Source organism: Hemiscyllium ocellatum, chromosome 21 (genome assembly GCF_020745735.1).
Source record: "Hemiscyllium ocellatum isolate sHemOce1 chromosome 21, sHemOce1.pat.X.cur, whole genome shotgun sequence".
In the NCBI taxonomy this organism is placed as follows: Eukaryota; Metazoa; Chordata; class Chondrichthyes; order Orectolobiformes; family Hemiscylliidae; genus Hemiscyllium; species Hemiscyllium ocellatum.
This window is the reverse complement of record NC_083421.1, coordinates 37278198-37296662: the sequence shown is the minus strand read 5'-3', so window position 1 is coordinate 37296662 and position 18465 is coordinate 37278198. Positions and strand designations below refer to the sequence as shown.

The window sequence follows — 18465 nt, the reverse complement described above, 5'->3', positions numbered from 1 at the left end:
GTAAGCCACAACTTTGGAAGGTTGTGAAGTCTGAGATTTCCTTCATTTCTCCCACCTATTCATTTAAACAGGTTCTTATCCTGTTCATAACACTTATCATGTAATGGAAATTGACTACTTTGGTATCATTAATATGCCCTCGTAGTTCTCCCTGGCGCTGCTGGAAAGAGGAGACCTTAATGTATTTAAGGTGAACTAAGGCTCTACTTGGTAAAAATTTGGGAGCAGTTTTGTAAAAAAAAAGATGAAAGCTTGTCAGTGTTTCAAGGCAATTCTTGTTAAGAGTTACTTGTTTATTGTGTAGAGCCAGTAAATGGGAAAACAAACGCACATTCAAAGCAAAGGCTTATTTTGCACAAATGAGTTATTTTTGATGGACAATTTGAACATTTGTAATTCTTAGATTCTGGTGAATTTCTTTACCCTTCTAAAAAGCAATAATTTAAATCCAGACATCCATGATTTATTTTCCATGCAGCTTGGTTAGAGTGAGGTGGAAACTCTGGGTAACTTTTACAGGGCATCCAAGGAAACAGGGAAATCACACATACTTAATCCAGGAGGTGTTCTGTGCAGAGCAGAAGAGGCCAACAGTACGTCATCCTATTTACAGGAAGGATTACATCTCTTCAATATATTGCTTTGTCACACTACAGATTGCAACAATTAAAGTATTTCCAGAATCTGCAAGTATTATTTATTTAGGCCATCTCTTCTATTGTCAATAATACAATTGCTTCAGTTTTTTGAATCATGAGAAAGGAATGCAAGGAACATTAGTGAGACTGTATGATTTAATACTTATTTTGAAAACTAGTAATTTGATGTTGAAATATCTAAAATCTTAGTGTATATTTTCTGCAATTCGTATAATTTCTATTACCCAATTCAGCTTAGATGCATTTCTTCAGTACACCTGTGTTTTCTGCATACTGCAAAAGCCATGGGAATTGTAATTGAACAAATTAGTGGTTAATGGTTACATCTATAGAAGTTTTTGCAGACAAATTGACATTTGTGCTCCCTTAATTAGGATAACTACTACTGATATTACTCAGTATTACAGTTGTATTAAGCAGTTATCTCAGGCTGTCTTTGTCTTCCAGACTGGTCACGTGATGATCAGGCAGTGAACTTGCATCCTAATTTGCAAATTTGTCTCTAAGTATGTCCTGCAGAATCTCTGCAATTTAAACTTCAGAAAAAATCTATTGAAGGCGTATAAACTGCCAATTAAATTTCAGTTGTCTTTCATTCTTTCTCGGTCTCAGTTGGAGTACTACATCAATTTCTGGAGAAGGCAAGATAAGGGTTTATCTATGAGATTAGGGAATAACAGAGTTGATCAATGATTTCAAGGGATGATAAAGCAAGAGACTTGCTTTAACGTTGAGTAAACCAGCCACCCTTCCTGCTGATGTCATGTTAAAACTATAATATAAAGGCAAGTTTTGTGACTTTGCTGTCCAGGCAACCAGTTTGAGACAAAGTTTGTTGTACGAGAATTGGAGGATAAAGGAGTCAAGAAATCTTTTGTATTTGTTGTCCAAGAGAAATTGGCAGCATGCAGCAAGGTTTTTGTTTTTTTTTTGCTTGGGTGAATGCTTCTGGAGTTGGAGTTCTGAAGTACACATGCTTTAACACTTTTGGATCAGTAGCTGACAGTAGCGAATCTAACACCAGCAATATGATTTTATTTTTCAATAAGGTTACTTTCTCCTGTTTAATTCAGTTTGTATTCTGTCATTCCCTAGGTTTAGCTACTACTTTGACTTACCAATTCTCGTGTTTTTTTTCTCCTTGCTAGCTTTAAAAGTGAATTGCATTGGATCATGTGGTGTTACCAACAAAGCAAATGACACAGTTTGGCAGATGGAGGAGCAGTATTTCAGCAGCACACTTGTTGTTGCAGAGAAAGGTAAGAAGGACCTGCTTAGTTTGCAATAAAACATTTGAAATTGTATTTTCAGCATTTACAGTGACATACAGCATGTTTATGCTATTAATTTGTGTATGATAGAACATCTAACAATACTAGTTCATATTGTTCTGATACTATGGGATCTCTGCATAACCTGACATAATTGTTTTATTCATTGCTGAAAATTTAATGGAGAATTGAAATTTTGGTGTATGTACCTAATTTAGAATGCTACACAATCATCTTCTCTAGAATTGACAGGTGCATTCTTTGTATATCTTTCAGTTCTTAAAGTTTTCATATGTTACAAGGGAAGGTAATATTCATTCATGGGATGTGAGTGATACTTGCTGGGTCTACATTTGTTGCCCATCCATGGTTACCTTTTGGAAGATAGGGTTGATTTGCTTGCTTGACCTGCTGCAGTACATTTGGTGTAGGTACACTCTCAAAGGCAGTGGCCGAAATGGAAAACAGGACAAGAGTAGTTAGGTGCTTGATGACTGGTGCAGACATGATGGGATGAAGGGCTTGTGTAAAAGTCTGACTCTATGACAACGATGTTCAGTGAAGAGTTTGAAGATCTTGAACTAGTGACGCTGAAGAACTAGCCCGTGATGCAGCTCTCCCAATTTTGGCACTAGCCTAAAGGAGGATATTTGTTCTGAATGTTAATTGATTCAGTCATCATTAGACTTTTAATTGCAGACTTTTCAATTTAATTCCAATTCCATGGAATTCAAGCTAGAGTTTTGACATTCTACTCCAGCAAATTACCCTGGTCCTTTTGCTTTTTGAAGATACAACTTGAATCTCATTAAGAAATGTACTTGCAAGGTTGCACATTTTCTGTTTAGTTTATGAAAATGAAAAATTCTGTAGAACTGGAATATGGACAAAATGCCACAAATACTCAGTGGATCAGGCAACATTGTGGATAAACAAAATTGTCAATATTTCAGGTTAATGTTTTGATGGGGAATTAGTGGTTTGAAGTACTGTAACTCTGTTCCTGTTTACTGCAACGTTACCTGATGAATGCGACCAGCATGTTCTGTTTACATTTTTTACCTAGTTTGTTTTGAATATCTATCCGATAACTTGCATTTGCTTATGTCACAATGTTCATCTGAATCTTTAAGAACCCTGTATTGGTAAGATGTGCATCGTAATTGACCTGCACCAACTGACTTTGTAAATGAAGGAACACATACTTAATTATAGAGTTCATATTGCCATTCCCTGTACACAACTGGCATCTTCTAGTAAAAGAACTCTCATCAGTTTTTCAGGTTACTGGATTGTGCACTGTTTGAGATAAGAGTAATTTTATTGTAGACCAAGAAGCATGAAATCAATGTTACCTGTTTTTTGTTGGGAGAACTGCAATTGTCAGCAGCTGGAAAGAAACACTTTTAAAACTCCTTGGAGAAAGATGTAATTATAAGCTGCCTTGGTTATACTTGTTCAGAAATGATCTTGACATATGCACAAATCATGTATAGTCTAAATTTAGAATTGTGGGTTTTCTGCATTTTGAATAGCTTCGATTTTTAAACAAGAATAAATCAAACTACATCATCCCACTGGTAAGCTGAAAGACATAGCTGAGAATTTTGCTGCTGATTCAAAGTAGCTGTTTCTCTTTGTGTAAATTCAGAGAACTAGGTCACAGATGCCTTTGTGTAAAAATGTAAACTAAACAAGTGCTGGCAAAAAAATAGGTTGCCACTTCATTCTTTTTCTTCCATCCAAACATTTTGCTGATAACAGATTTTTCTGCAAAACAATGTTTGATGTATTTGACTGGTGTGGACATGAGCTGCTTAAAGATGAATAGGAGTGTTCTGTCTTTATTCTTTCTTCAGCCAATGGCATAAAAAAGCCTGCCAGACATGCGTTCATTGTTGATCTTTGTGAGTCCCTGACTCAAATAACTTTCTTTGTACTTCAGAGCTATTCATTGTATCTAAAGCAGTTTGCCATGTTTGCAAAATGTGTTTTTAAATGCAAGTCATTTTCTTTCTATTTGCAGCTGTAAATTGAATGTATTTCAATCACAATAGTCCTTTACAATCATATCTGGGTCTTCAAACACTTGCGTGCCTCTGAAGGGTAACTGCAATCAATTTGATCATGTGACCATTACAGCTGGCCTCTAGAATGTTTACAAATATAAGGTTGCTACTCTTTTTAAGAACTGTGTTGTTCCCTTAGTCAGTTCAGTAGTTCAGCAGAGCAACAATGAGTATACAATATGGAAATTAATTATTTTAAACTATTAAGGCTATGATATTCTATATGCTGTATTTTTTTTCTCTCTAATACTGAATTCAGCAATCAATTTGAGCAGGTTGAAGTCATGAATGCAGTTTTAAGACAGGGTTCCACTCTTAGATTTGAAGTTTTTTTGGATTGAGTTGTTACTGTGATTTAACATGCTACTATGACAGTTAATTACACATAATAAATTTTTCACCTGATTGTGTCTATAAAAATATCATGAATATAGAGAGTAATGTGGGAAAGTTTTTTGCAATCTGTTCTTAATTTCCTTGTGTTGCTATAGTAGTAATATTCCACATTGCCATTTGTTTCTTTGACCTTACCCAAATTGACACTTTTTTTGAATAATCTGAAATTTCGTGCTTGATATTGCACAATATATGTAATAAAATATGCTACGAAGTTTTGACCTCAGTGCTGATCTTTTTTTAAAAACATCACACAATACTTTATATTTGAGTTTGGGTGGGCAGGGCAAAAACATTGCAAATCATTTTCCAAATCCACTAGAATTGTCCTTCCTGAGGTCAGTTGGCCAAGTAAGAAGCCTTACTGGGATCAGAGGGAATGATAGCCATTATGATATCATACGAATAAAGTAATATTTGGATACATCTGGTAACCAATCCTTTTTACAATGTCATCCTAAAATATTGTACATTAGAAAATCTTCCATTTTGATTCTGATCAAGTTGCATAACTCCTTGCATTCTTGATTATACAAATACATGGCTTATTTGAAAATTATAAATCCTTAAAGCTCATTTAAACACTTGCTATTTGAATATTTTATGACTTTTTAAATGGACAACTGTTTCTATAATGAGGCTCATAACCATTTAATATTTGGCAAAAATGATTCAAATTTGATGGTAAATAAAAGCAAGCTCTGTTCGAATTTTGGATCAGTTTAACATTGATAAGAGAAATTTTTCAACATGTTCTGAAATTGCATTCACAACGCATTACCGAAGGGTCTTTTAACTGGGCTAGTGGACGCATTTAATGAGCAACTCCCAGTCTCCTTCCAAATTTTGTTTCCCACAAGTACATATGTTTCAGCGGATTTTACTTTGCTTCTCTTCCAACTGTGTTTACATTGTTTGCATCAGGAGATTGAAACTTTTCTTTCTTTGTTCCAGTTGGTAATATTCTAAAGTGTAGGGTCATTCTCTTGCTGAAATTAAGGTGAATAATTCTGATGCAAAAATATATGTATGTTTGAAAGCTTTATTTGCTTCTGGAGTTCATGTTTAAATTACTGAAAAGTAAATTCTAGAAGACCTTTCTTATGGTCAGGGATATTGTGAATAACCTAGGTTGTGTATTAGCAGTAAAAAGTAAGATGCAGTATTAGAAATATTAGGGAGTTCAAGATACAGTGAAATGTTTGGCTGGGTGATTTAGCAGGCTGAGGGAGATGGAATTAATTATACCTCATCTAGTTACTTTTCAACTGTACCATTGTTCATGCTAGCCTCGTTAATGATTTAATCAACTCTGCTGGGTCAACCACATGCTTGGGATGCTTGAGTTCAGACTACAAAGGAAATCTTCTCCACCCAGCACAAGGAAGGTACTCAAATGAGCAGAGGATAAAGGAAGCATTTCAAAGATTCCCTGAAGGCTTCCATAAGAAATGCGACATAGATGTCAACACGTGGGAGACCTCGTTCAGAAGAAACTAATTTGGAAGAAACTCCTGTGTGAAGGGACACAATGTTTGAGAATGCCCAACAGAAGTTTGGGAAATGAATGCTAACAATCTCAAGGCCAAAGACCAATTCCACCTCCCAGAAACACCTGCCAAATATGTGATCAGAGATATGGCTCTTGCATTGGGTTCTTAGACGCGCAAGGACCTTTTTTCAAAAAAACAACTCGTGACTAGTGACGTGGAATTTTCTGGGTGAAATGTTACTCATCGGCAATTGATTGCCGATGGCAACAAGTTAATGATTTCCTGTCGTGGTTTTCCAGATAAGAACACATGAACACCTCCACAGAAGTAGGCTACTCAGGCTCTCAAGCTGCACCAATGTTTAATAACATTGTAGCTGATCTTTCTTATTACAAATTCCATATTCCTATCAATTTCGTTAAGACAAGCAAAACTTACTTTCTCTGCCATTTCTGTTACCTGTTAACTTTTCACTCTCACTCTAGAGGACCAACCCTCACTTGATTTGCACTTTTTTGTTAAAAACTGATTACAAATTTTTATCTGTTTTACACTTCTGACTAGCTTCCTTTGTGTTCTAATTTATTTGTCCATAATAACCTCTGTTATTCTCTGCCATTGTTTATATTCTGACCAATTGTATGACTGTATATTTTTCCTACACCTTAGTTATTATTCAGGTGCCTTTAGATCATTCCCAATAGGAGCGACTTTTCCCTACATTCTTGATGTCCCTCAAATTGATTCTGCAGTCTGATCTCCTGAACCAAGTTAATCTTACATATGTCCTGATGAATGAAGCACAAAAAGCTTCAAGAAGATATTTTTCAGTGATATTCATTCTGGATGATGCAAACCACGAATAAATGTACCAAACTTAGTGTCTAGTACTGCATTGTTTTAATTATGCTAATGCTTAATGAGTCAGGATTTTCCAGACTCTGACCATTTTTCTGTAACTCATTGGCAGTCAAATTAGGAGGAGGTAGGAATCCTTTCCTGAAAATCGATTTTGATATCAAACAATTGATTTAATTCTTGATGGTAGTTGCTTACCTTCACTATCAGATCTTGAGAGAATAATTATCTGAAATGTTCTAGTAATAAAGAAATTTGTTCACATGAGAAAGCTTGTTTATCCTGAAACTAGAGTTAGTCCTTTGTTATAATTAGTTTCAGTGAATAATCTGAGACTCTTTGCTGTCAATCAGAACAGTTCATTTAATGGTTATGCTTTATCCTTTTTTTGTGATACTCATTTGAAAATTAATATTAATAGCACAATGTCCATTTATGAAATTATATGCTGAAGGCACATTTTGAAGGTTATGCAAAATCTAATTGTGAATTTTGTGTCAAAATAATTGATAAAATAAGGCACTAAGAAAGATGAAAAATGTGCTGTGAAAACATAAGGTAAATCAGAGTGCTCATTTGCTCTGACATCTCAGTTCAATCCTCTTTTATTGTGATATTATCTAAGTGTTTTGAATCTTCCGAGGAGCTGTGTTCATAAGTGAGTTCTGATTCCCAAAGATAAAATGGCCAATCATTGACCTCTTCATCTTCCCAATTAAAATCTAGCTGTTTGTTTTCCTCTGATTGCGTTTTAATGATATGGGAGCTCATTATGTTTTTTGCCATCAATTTCTTATCTTTTGCTGCTAATAACAATAAGCAGCATTCTCATTGTTTACATATGTCCTGCCACAGCATGTAGAACCTTCCCTTTGTCATCTTTTAAAATCATTTCCCCCTCCAGTCTGGTTTCTTAATTAATGCAGATACTTTTGCATACCGACACTTTCCTCGTACTTGGGCACTTCGTGGAAAATAGCTGCAAGTATTTCTATCACAGACTTTAAAAGTAGTGTGTAGAGCAGACATGAATTCTTCAAAGAATGACCTTATCATTTATCAACTGATAGTTGTCACCTTCCCAGTCTTTTTAATCTATTTGTCTGATGTGATGTTGCCCATTCCTAATTTTCATTCCGAAGCTGACAGTGAACTGTCAGCTTGAACCATTGCTGTCCTTGTGTAGGTGCATCCACAGTAATGTTTTGTTGAATTTTCAGGATTTTGATCCAGCGTCAGTAAAGGAATTGCGATATGATTCCAAATCAAGGTGTTATGTAATGTGGAAGGGAATATATAGTTGGTGACCCATCAATAAGTCCTTTCTTGTGACCGTATGCTGGTTGGAATTCCAATTGGATATTTGATCATTATTATCCCCTCACCATTACATGCCTCAGTCAAATTTTGTTCAATGTCTTTTGAAAGCTTTCAGTGCTTTTACCAAACTATTCAGTATTTTTGCGAGAACTATTTCAGCAGGATTTTGACATGGCTTTTAATATATTTGATACTGTTAACATTCTTTTGAAAAGGTCTTGCAGTTTTATTCACATACAGACCTTCAAATAATTGATCTGTAGTTTGGATTTTTAAAAATGGTTTTTGGGACAGTATGTCATTTTCTTCAATGCTTCAGGGCATCTCCAAGATCTCAAACTGCAGACTTAACATAGTCTTTGTATGGTCTGATGTAGGAGAGAAATGAAGACATTTATGTTCATAATTTGTAGCAAGTGGCAGATTCTTTTAACTTAACTGTTGTTCCTTTTCCTCCCTGGGCACAAATGGTCCACTGATGCCTTTCACCCTCCCTGAAAAATAATTTATTCCAAAGTTTTCACTTACTTGGAATTTATTGGATGAATAATTATGAACTGTTCTGTGCAGAGAAGTTCCTGATAACAATCTTAAATATGTATTTAACAGTTTCGGCTAAATCTTTGTTTTAATCTTAAAACTTCATTCGGAGTAATTTTCTAGATTTACCTTTCTACATATTGTAATCTACTATGCCTCATAGCTCTTTGAAATTACCTCAAGGGTGCCTTCAAACACTGAAAAGCTTAAATCATTCAAGTTTTATAAATCTATTCACTAATACCAGGAATTATTCCTGTGGCTTTTCCCTGCATTGGTCAAGGTGATGCTCAAATTTGGCCTGGCCAAAAACATATCATCTTCCTGCTTTCATTTTATACATCACTGTGCTCAACAAAAGGAAATAATCTAAATCTTGGATATCTATTGCAATTGAAGATGAACTGTCTTTTTTTTTCCATGCCATAGTCATAGAGATGTACAGCATGGACACAGACCCTTTGGTCCAACCCGTCCATGCTGACCAGCCATCTATGAACAAAGTGAAAATTACATCTCCTGTCTATCAAAGCCCTTCAGGAACTGATGCTATGAAGTGTGGGAATAGTGTCCAAGCAAGTGATTCATGTTGCTTTCTTACTGGACTGCACTGAGCACAAGAAACTCTTCTGAGGATATGAAATGGCAAGGGTTGTTGCAGTTCTTAATGTTTGATTTGAATGTATGAACTGGTCTAAAAAAAAATAAAGTAAACAATGCTACTCCATCAGTGATATTAAATGAAAGAAGTCTTTGGGAAGTATAGTTTGAGAGAGGTGTTGAAGAAGTTGCAACAGGGCTGCAGTTTGAAAGTATACTTTTTTTCGCAAGTTTTAAATGGAACTAAACACAATTTTTGTTTATCGAGTTCTAGTTCAAAAAATTGGAGTTTTAAAGACATTAAAGATTTTTTTTCTGTATTTTTGATTGAAGTGGGGCAAATTTTGTATAAAACTAAGAATTGCTGCAGTATTAAAGCATATTTTTTAAAAGCAAGTAATTTGACATTTATAGTAATTACTGTTTATGCAGCTGCTGGTTCAAGCAGTAGTAACAAGACATACAGATGAACTGGGAACCAAGGGTGTATGCAATTAGAAGTTCAGTAAGTAGCTGATTGGTCTGTGAACTAGTGACCTGTTATCGATGGCCAAAGTCTTCTGACTGTCAACATGTGTGATTGGTTCCCAGGAAGCTGAACAGTCTGAAACTATGAACAAGATGGGGTGGCATGCTGGCATCGTGGTTAGTACTGCTGCCTCAGCTCCAGGCGACCTTGGTTCAATTCCAGCCTCAGGCAGTTGACTGTGTGGAGTTTACACGTGCATCCTTGTCTACGAGCGTTTCCCCTGGGTCTTCTAGTTTCCTCCCAAGTTACAAAGATGTGCATGATAGGTGGATTAGCTATTGCTAAATAGCCGATAGTGTCTACGGATGTGCAGACAAGGTGGATTAGTCATGGGAAATGCTGGGTTACAGGGATTGGTAGGGAAGTGGGACTGCGTGGGATGCATTTTGGAGGGTCAGTGGTAACTTGATGGGCTGAATGGCTGGCTTCCACACTGTAGATTCTTAAACCATCAGATCTGTGCCAGCTCAGGAGCTGTATCTATTCTTTGCAGAAGGACATTCTTTAAGTCTGAAGAGAAACAATTTATTCTTTCAGCAGTTGGTGTCAACGATGATTTGTAACTAATAAATTTTATACGTGTGGACCTCTTTCTTCTGCAAAGTATTGAAGGAAGACAGAAGTGTTCGATCAGCACACAAGCGTGTTGGGCGGGGTTGGGCCGTATGCTGCTGCAGTCTCCTGAACAGGGAGCAGACATTAAAATTTCTGAGCCCCAAAGGAAAGGTATTTAATCGAATAATCGATTATCCAAATAAAATAGTGCCCACCCATCACGTTCAGATAGAGGTTCCCCAGTATCCTATCCATGCCCCTCATGATTTTTTAAACCTCTATAAGGTCACCTCTCAGCCTCTGACGCTCCAGGGAAACGGCTCCAGCGTGTTCAGCCTCTCCCTATAGCTCAAATCCTCCAACCCTGATAGCATCCTTGTCACTCTTTTCTGAACCCTTTCAAGCTTCGTAACATCTTTCCAATAGGAAGGAGACCACAATTGCATGCAATATTCCAACTATGGCCTAATCAATGTCCTGTACAGCTGCGGCCTGACTTCCCAACCACTGTAATCAATACTCTGACCAATGAAGGAAAACATACCAAACACCTTCACTATCCTTCCATCTGTGACACTACTTACAAGGAGCTATGAACCTGCACTCCAAGGTCTCTTTGTTCAGCAACACTCTAGGACCTTACCATGAAGTAAGTCTTGCTAAGATTTGCTTTCCCAAAATGCAGCACCTCTCATTTATCTAAATTAAACTCAATCTGCCACACCTCAGCCCATTGGCCCATCTGATCCAGATCCTGTTGTAATCGGAGGTAACCACCTTCACTGTCCACTACACCTCCAATTTTGGTGTCATCTGCAAACTTACTAACTGTACCTCGTGCACATCCAAATCATTTATATAAATGACGAAAAGAAGTAGACTGAGCACCGTCGTGGCATTCTACTGGTCACAGGCCTCCAGTCTGAGAAACAAGTATCTTCTACCTTTTGAGCCAGTTCTGTATCCAGATAGCTAGTTCTCCCTATATTCTGTGAGATCTAACCTTGCTAACCAGTCTCCCATGGGGAACCTTGTCAAATACCTTACTGATGTCTATATAGATCACATCTACCACTCTGCCCTCATCAGTCCTCTTTGTTACTTGAAAAAACTCAATCAAGTTTCTGAGACATGATTTCCCATGCACAAAGACATGTTGACTATCCCTAATCAGTCCTTGCCTTCCAAATACATGTACATCCTGTCCCGCTGGATTCCCTCCAACAACTTGCCCATCACTGACGTCAGGCTCACTGGTCTATAGTTCCCTGGCTTGTCCTTACCACCTTTCTTAGACATTGGCACCGTGTTAGCCAACCTCCTGTCTATCGGCACCTTTCCTGTGACTATCGATGATACAAATATTTCAGTAAGAGGCCCAGCAATGACATCCCAAGCCTCCAACAGAGTTCTAGGGTACGCCTAATCAGGTCCTGGTCTTTATGCATTTCAAGACATCCAGCAGTTGCTTCTCTGTAATCTGGACATTTTGCAAGATGTCACCATCTATTTCCCTACATTCTATAAGTACCATGTCCTTTTCCACAGTAAATACTGATACAAAATACTCGTTTAGTATCCCCCCTCCCCAAATCTCCTGTGGCTCCACACACAGGCCACCTTGCTGATCTTTGAGAGGCCCTATTCTCTCTCTAGTTACCCTTTTATCCTTAATGTATTTACAAAAACCTTTTGGATTCTCTTCAACTTTATTTGCCAAAGCTATCTCATGTTCACTTTTTGCCCTCCTGATTTCTCTCAAGTATACTCCTATTGCCTTTATATTCTTCTCAGGATTAACTCAATCCCTCCTGTACCTGACGTACGCTTCCATCTTTTTCTTAACCAAACCTTCAATTTCTTTAGTCATTCAGCATTCTGTGGACCTACCAGCCTTTCCTTTCACTCTGACAGGAATATACTTTTTCTAGAATCTCATTTCTGAAGGCTTCCCATTTTTCCAGCTGTCCCTTTACCTGCGAACATCTGCCCCCAATCAGCTTTTGAACGTCTTGCCTAATACCGTCAAAATTGGCCTTTATCCAATTTAGAACTTCAACTTTTAGATTTGATCTATCCTTTTCCATTACTATTTTAAAACTAATGGAATTATAGTTGCTGGCCCCAAAGTGCTCCCCTACTGAAAACCTCAGTCACCTGCCCTGCCTTATTTCCCAGGAGTAGGTCAAGTTTGCATCTTCTCTCGTTGGTACACCCACATACTGAACCAGAAAATTTTCTTGTAAACACTTAACAAATTCCACTCCATCTAAATCCTTTACACCATGGCTGTCCCAATCTATATTTGGAAAGTTAAAATCCCCTATCATAACACCCTATTGCTCTTGCAGATAATTGAAATCTCCCTACAAATTTGTTTCTCAATTTTCCACTGACTAGGGGGTCTATAATACCATCCCAACTAGGGTGATCATCCTTATTTCTCAGTTTCACCCAAATGATTTCCCTGGATGTACTTCTGTGAATATCCTCCTTCAGTATAGCTGTAATGCTATCCATTATCAAAAACACCATTCCCTCTCCTCTCTTGCCTCCCCTTCTTCCTTTCTGTAGCATTTGTATCCTGGAACTTTAAGCTGCCAGTCCTGTCCATCCCTAAGCCAGGTTTCTGTAATTGCTATGATATCCCAGTCCCATGTGCCTAACTATGCCCTGAGTTCATCTGCGTTGAAAATTAAACTGCATTTATTATCGTTCTACTTGTTCTCTGCTTTGTCCCTGCCTGCCCTAACTGTTTGACTCACTTCTGTTCTCAACTGTACCAGTCTCAGATTGAAATCTTTCCTCACTATCTCCCTGGGTTCCACCTCCATCTGACTAGTTTAAATCCTCTCAAGCAGTTCTCCCTGCCCGTATATTAGTCTCCTTCCAATTTGGGTGTAATCCATCCTCCTTGTACAGGTCACTTTACCCCAGAAGAGGTTCCAATGATCCAAAATGTGAATCTTTCTCCCATACACCAGCTCCTCAGCCATGCGTTCATCTGCTCTATTCTCCTATTCCGGCTCTCACTAGCTCTTAGCACCGGGAGTAATTACTACTCTTGAGGATCTCCTTTTTAAATTCCTGCCTAACTCTTGGCAATCTCCCTTCAGAATCTCAACCTTTTCCCTTTCTATGTCGCTGGTTCCAATGTGTGCAATGACCTGCCCTGCCCTTTCTCCCTTGAGAGCATTTTGCACCCTCTGAGACATACTTGATCCTGGCACCAGGGAAAGAGAAAACCATTTTTTTTCTCTGCTGGCCACAGAAACGTCTGTCTATGCCAACTGATTCGAGAGTCCCCTAACACAATTAATCTCTTGGAACCCGATTTACCCCTCATTGCATTAGAGCCAGTCTCAATACCAGAAACTTGGCTGTTTATGCTACATTCCCCTAAGAATCCATCACCCCGTACATTTTCCAAAACAGCATACTTGTTTGAAATGGGGATAGCCACAGAGGACTCCTGCACTAACTGCCTTACCTCTTTCCTTTCCTGGAGTTAACTCATCTATGTGACTGTATCTGCGACTTTTCCCCCTGCCTATAACTGCCATCCACCATATCCCCTTACTCTTGTAAATTCCTCATTGCCTCTAACCGTCTCTGACCGATTCATTCAATCTGATAGGATTAACAACCAACATTTTTTATTGCAGATATAATCTGCAGTAACCCGTAAACTCTCCCTAAACTCTCACATCTGACAAACAAATCACTCACTAAAGACCATTTTCGCTCCTTCACAATCTACAGACCCAGAAATAGCACCATCTTATTCCTGTATAAAACACTGCTCCAGGTAAAATTAATACGTATGGCTTGTATTTTAAGTTTCATCGAGCCATATTTCCATAAAACATATAATCAAGAAAGAACCCACTCTACTTACTACTGCAGACTTACTGTAAGGCCACGCTTAAATATTCACTTCTGTTTCTGTGTTCTGACCTCTCCCAAACAGGTTCCTCCCAGATTAATTGTGAATTTCACTTTAATTTTCCCAGATGCACTCCGAAGTCTAGTGATACATGAATTCAAACAGCAAAGGCTGTGACTGTGCAGGTTCATTGCTCTGTCAGTTTCTTTTATCTATCTCTCTCTCCCTCCTGCACAGACTCACCATGTGCTTCTGTTGTCTGTTGCTCACCCTTTTAAAACTGCTGCTGTTTTGACTTTTTTCCCCTCCAGTTCCAAAACAATGCAACAGCATATAAAACAGTAATTGCTGCTCCTGGAATTTGACGAAATCACCCCCAACACCTAAAATACCTCAAAAAAGGAACAGCTGTTGCAGCCAGAAATATTTCCCGTCCTCCATCTTACATTACCCAGAATCCATAAATAGGTCAGGTTCTGGCCTCAACAAGAATTACCATGGTTTCTCTTGGCCATTGTCTTAAGATCAGGTAATTGTATAAAATCTTTGTTTTGATTATTCTGGGAGTAGTATGGTTTAATTTCCAGTGTGCTAATTTAGCAATTATAAAAATATGTATTTGCATTGTCAGGTTAACTATGTACCATTTGTGCAGCAACAGCTGAAAAACAAAGCACCGCATTGAGAAAGTCAATTAGCCCCAAAATGGCTTTCTATAAGCAGAATGTGGAAGTCAAATGACTTAGTAAACCTTTACTTTTGTAATAGTGAGTTCCTGCTAGTCCTCTGTTCTATTGAAAAACAAGTAAAAGTACTACTTATTGTATGTCAAGGGTGGGAAGGAGGGTGCAGCTGGGAAATGTGGTCAAATAGTTTTGTATTGTTTTGATGTAGGCTTTGCAAGTCAGCAAATTGCTCCCAATGCTTTTTGCAGTTATTCCCATTCAAAATTTAAATAATGGAGTTATTTTCTTGAGAAACCCTAACATAAGTATTTAGATGACATTCATCTATGATTAAAAATGTCCCCTGGGGGTCATCTAGAAATTAATTATGTACACCTTTTGTGTCAAGCAATACCTTGTGTAGTGGACTAAATGGATAGTTATATTTCAGTGATCTCAATCCATTCTATATAATCTCTCGATCATACCTTTAATTCTCCTCAGAGCAGTTATCCCCTTTTCTATATGAAAAGAGATCTTTCATATGCTGAAAGATTTGCAAGTTCCATGATCCTATGAAGATTTTATAAAAGTTTGTACAGTTCTTTGAGATGCTAATACAACTGTTTGCTAATTTTTCAATAGTTTAATGTGCTAGATCAAAATCGTGTATTGTTGCTAAAATTGCAAATCCTATATTAAATATTTATTGCCCTCTGCTGTTTTGGAAATGTCACTATTGTAAGCCTCTTGTGCCAAAACAAATTATTCTACTATCCCACCAATTTTGTCAGTGATTTTCCTTTCCCGCCTTACTATGACAAAACCTTGTTTTGCTCCTCCTAAGAAAGGTATCCATTGATCCATTCAACAAATCAATAAGTTCAATAAAAGAGCACACTTCCTAGAAATTCTAGGAATTTCATGTTGAGAATCGCACATAAGAGATTATTAATGCATATTGCTGGAGAAACTCAGGTTGGTAGCATCTGTGGAGAGATGCTTTGAGTTTTGAGTCTATTGACCCTTCTCCAGAATTTGAGCCAGTCTGGGCTTCAGCCAACACTTCACCTCTAAAACAGCAGAAGAGGAAATCTATGTTTAATTCAAACACATGAAGAATCTCTGGGCAGGCTGTGAGGATGGGGGTTTTCCCAGCATTCTTGGGACAACTCTGCATACAGTTCTCTGACCTGCAGTTTCGGAAACCATCTGCTAAGATCTGAGTATAAGAGCCAAATTACAGCTGCCTGTATAATGGTGTTTCATGTGTATCTTGAAAGTAAATTGTTTGAAAAATTTGTACTCTATATTATCAATTAGCAGAAATTGAAGTTTCTAATTGCATGATCTAAGGAGGAACTGATTATATTCATACTGCTTATGTGAAAATATTTATTTTGGTGCTTAGCTTAGATTTGGAGTGAGCCTTAATTTGGCTGGTTGTGGGGAAAGATAAATCAGAAACCTTAGATACTGCTCTCTCATAGTCAAGTCAATATGACAGTGGACTTGCATTGCATGGTGGTATGATTTTACAGCCGATCATGTGTTAGTGTTGAATTCTGTTTTGAGGACAGGAAAAAATACAATAGTTCGGAAATGTTTTGTAATTTAGGAGGAAACAATGACTTTGGTTTCAGAAAAGTATTTAGTACACTTGGGATCGGGAAAAAGGTGGTGTGGAAGAATCTGGGTAAAGACTTGAGCAAGGGAAGAAGGGAATTCAAAGTGTAACGGACTGTGTCTTAAGTTTGGGTGCAAAATATGTTAATGAAATTGCATAACAGAAGAAAATAAGATTGAGTGATTTTAAACAACTATTACAACAAGGAATGTTGAGACAAAATTCAGAGTATTCTTTGGAAACAATGTACGGTTTCGACATGGAAATGAGTCATTCCAGCTAGATTCCTGAAACAGCCAAATCGGAACGTTAATTCTGGGGCACTTAAGTTTTTCCTACCTACTTATTCTGTTCTTTAAACCTCTTTCACAAATGGTTTTAAAGTATTTTCCTCACTTGTATCTACAAATTCTCATCTTCAACTGTATCCCCATCACTGTAGCAAATAGAAATTGCACTTTAATATTTAATGAAGTGCCATTCTACTGTTGTATTCTATGGGCACCAGTTTTTTAGGATGTGATTGTTTCACCTCTGTTCATGTTAAAGTTAGGAACTTTGGCATTTATCAATGTGATCTGTCAGTATCTTCAGATTGCACTGAATTTCAGTGATAGGGTTGAGTCTGCACCTGACTTCATAATCAAGACAGGTTTAACAACAGTTAAGGAGGGAGCTGCAGATAGCTGTGGGGCACTGCTGACTTGATTGTGGACCTGACTGGTGATATTTACTCTTGGGGACTCAGCTTTTGTCAACTCTAGTCTATTGCCAAAATAATGTTATAAAATCTGCCACAAATTACAATTAGACTGTTCATGCAGGGTTCCTTGAGGAAATTTATGTAGACTGCATAGATTCTGGTAATTAGCTTCGTGCATCTAAATGTTGAATATCCCCAGATAATAACCATATCTGCTACTGGGGTGGTGGCGGGGGCAGTTCAGCATTGACTACCCTTGCTGATGATGTTCCAACTGATTAATTCTGATCTCTCTATGTAAAGAAATAGAATGTATGCGTATGTATGGCATCACTAATTGTATAGATATCGAAATAATTTTGAATAAAGTATATTTTTGAAGTAAAGATATTGTTCCAACCATTTTGCTTTGTTTGTGAATGCATAAGAAAAAAAAAGCCTTGCACTGCAATCGTTTACAGAACCAGAGCAAAACACTAGTTTGTGAATAATATTAACAGGCAAGCTGCCCCGATAATTAATTTAAACACCCCCACCCCCCAGCAGAACACAGCCTATTGCACACCTAGTAATTAGTTGGGGGATTGTGTTGATCTCATTCCAAGCGGAGGCCTTGTCCAAGAGAGAGAATTCCTTTTTGAATAATTTGAAGTTATCCTTTGCTTGATCATGCATAAGTTAGGCTTGCGTGTCATTTTAAGGGTAGGCTCCAAAATCTACACTGCTTTCAAAATACACAGGCTTCAAGTCAGGCAGGTTATCTTAATGTTAGCTTCAAATGAAGCCAGATTTCTTAGATGAAAATGGGTTGTTTTTAAAAAAAATTTAGTGATACACTGTACCTTTCAGTGATTCAAACTCTGTACTGAAGGATTGGAAATTTGGGGCTTCAAGTGGATCTTTTATTCTAACAAAGTAAAAAGCAATGCCTAATCTAGTTAAAAATAAAAACACGCATGATATAATACAAACTGTTACAATAAATAATCTTTGTAGACCTATCGTACGCAATAATTGCTGAATGAAATCCATAGAAGTTTGTTCTAACTTGGCATGACCTTTTTGAAGTCTTTTAAGATTTGTATTGATTCAAAATTGGAATACATGTTAGGTTCACCCATATTTAGGCCCTGTCTGGCAAACTGGCAAAATTGCCTTCATATAATTGCATGCAAATTAGGATTGTTAGAAGTGTACAAACTGTTTTAGGAACATGGAAGCAAATTCATGCTGAGCAAGTTCCTACAGATAACACTGTGGTCATGAGATGTGTTTCAGTACTGAGGTTGTGGAT

At 37.5% G+C, this 18465-nt stretch overlaps 1 protein-coding gene across 1 annotated transcript in view; it reads left to right on the top strand.

Annotated features, from left to right (window-relative positions):
* The window catches only part of arrdc1b (arrestin domain containing 1b), a 64910-nt gene that overhangs the window by 20244 nt on the left and 26201 nt on the right, over positions 1-18465 (top strand). Inside the window, exon 2 of the mRNA XM_060841339.1 lies at positions 1808-1918. Coding sequence (XP_060697322.1) covers positions 1808-1918 — 111 coding nt within the window. The remainder of the gene's footprint in view (positions 1-1807; positions 1919-18465) is intronic.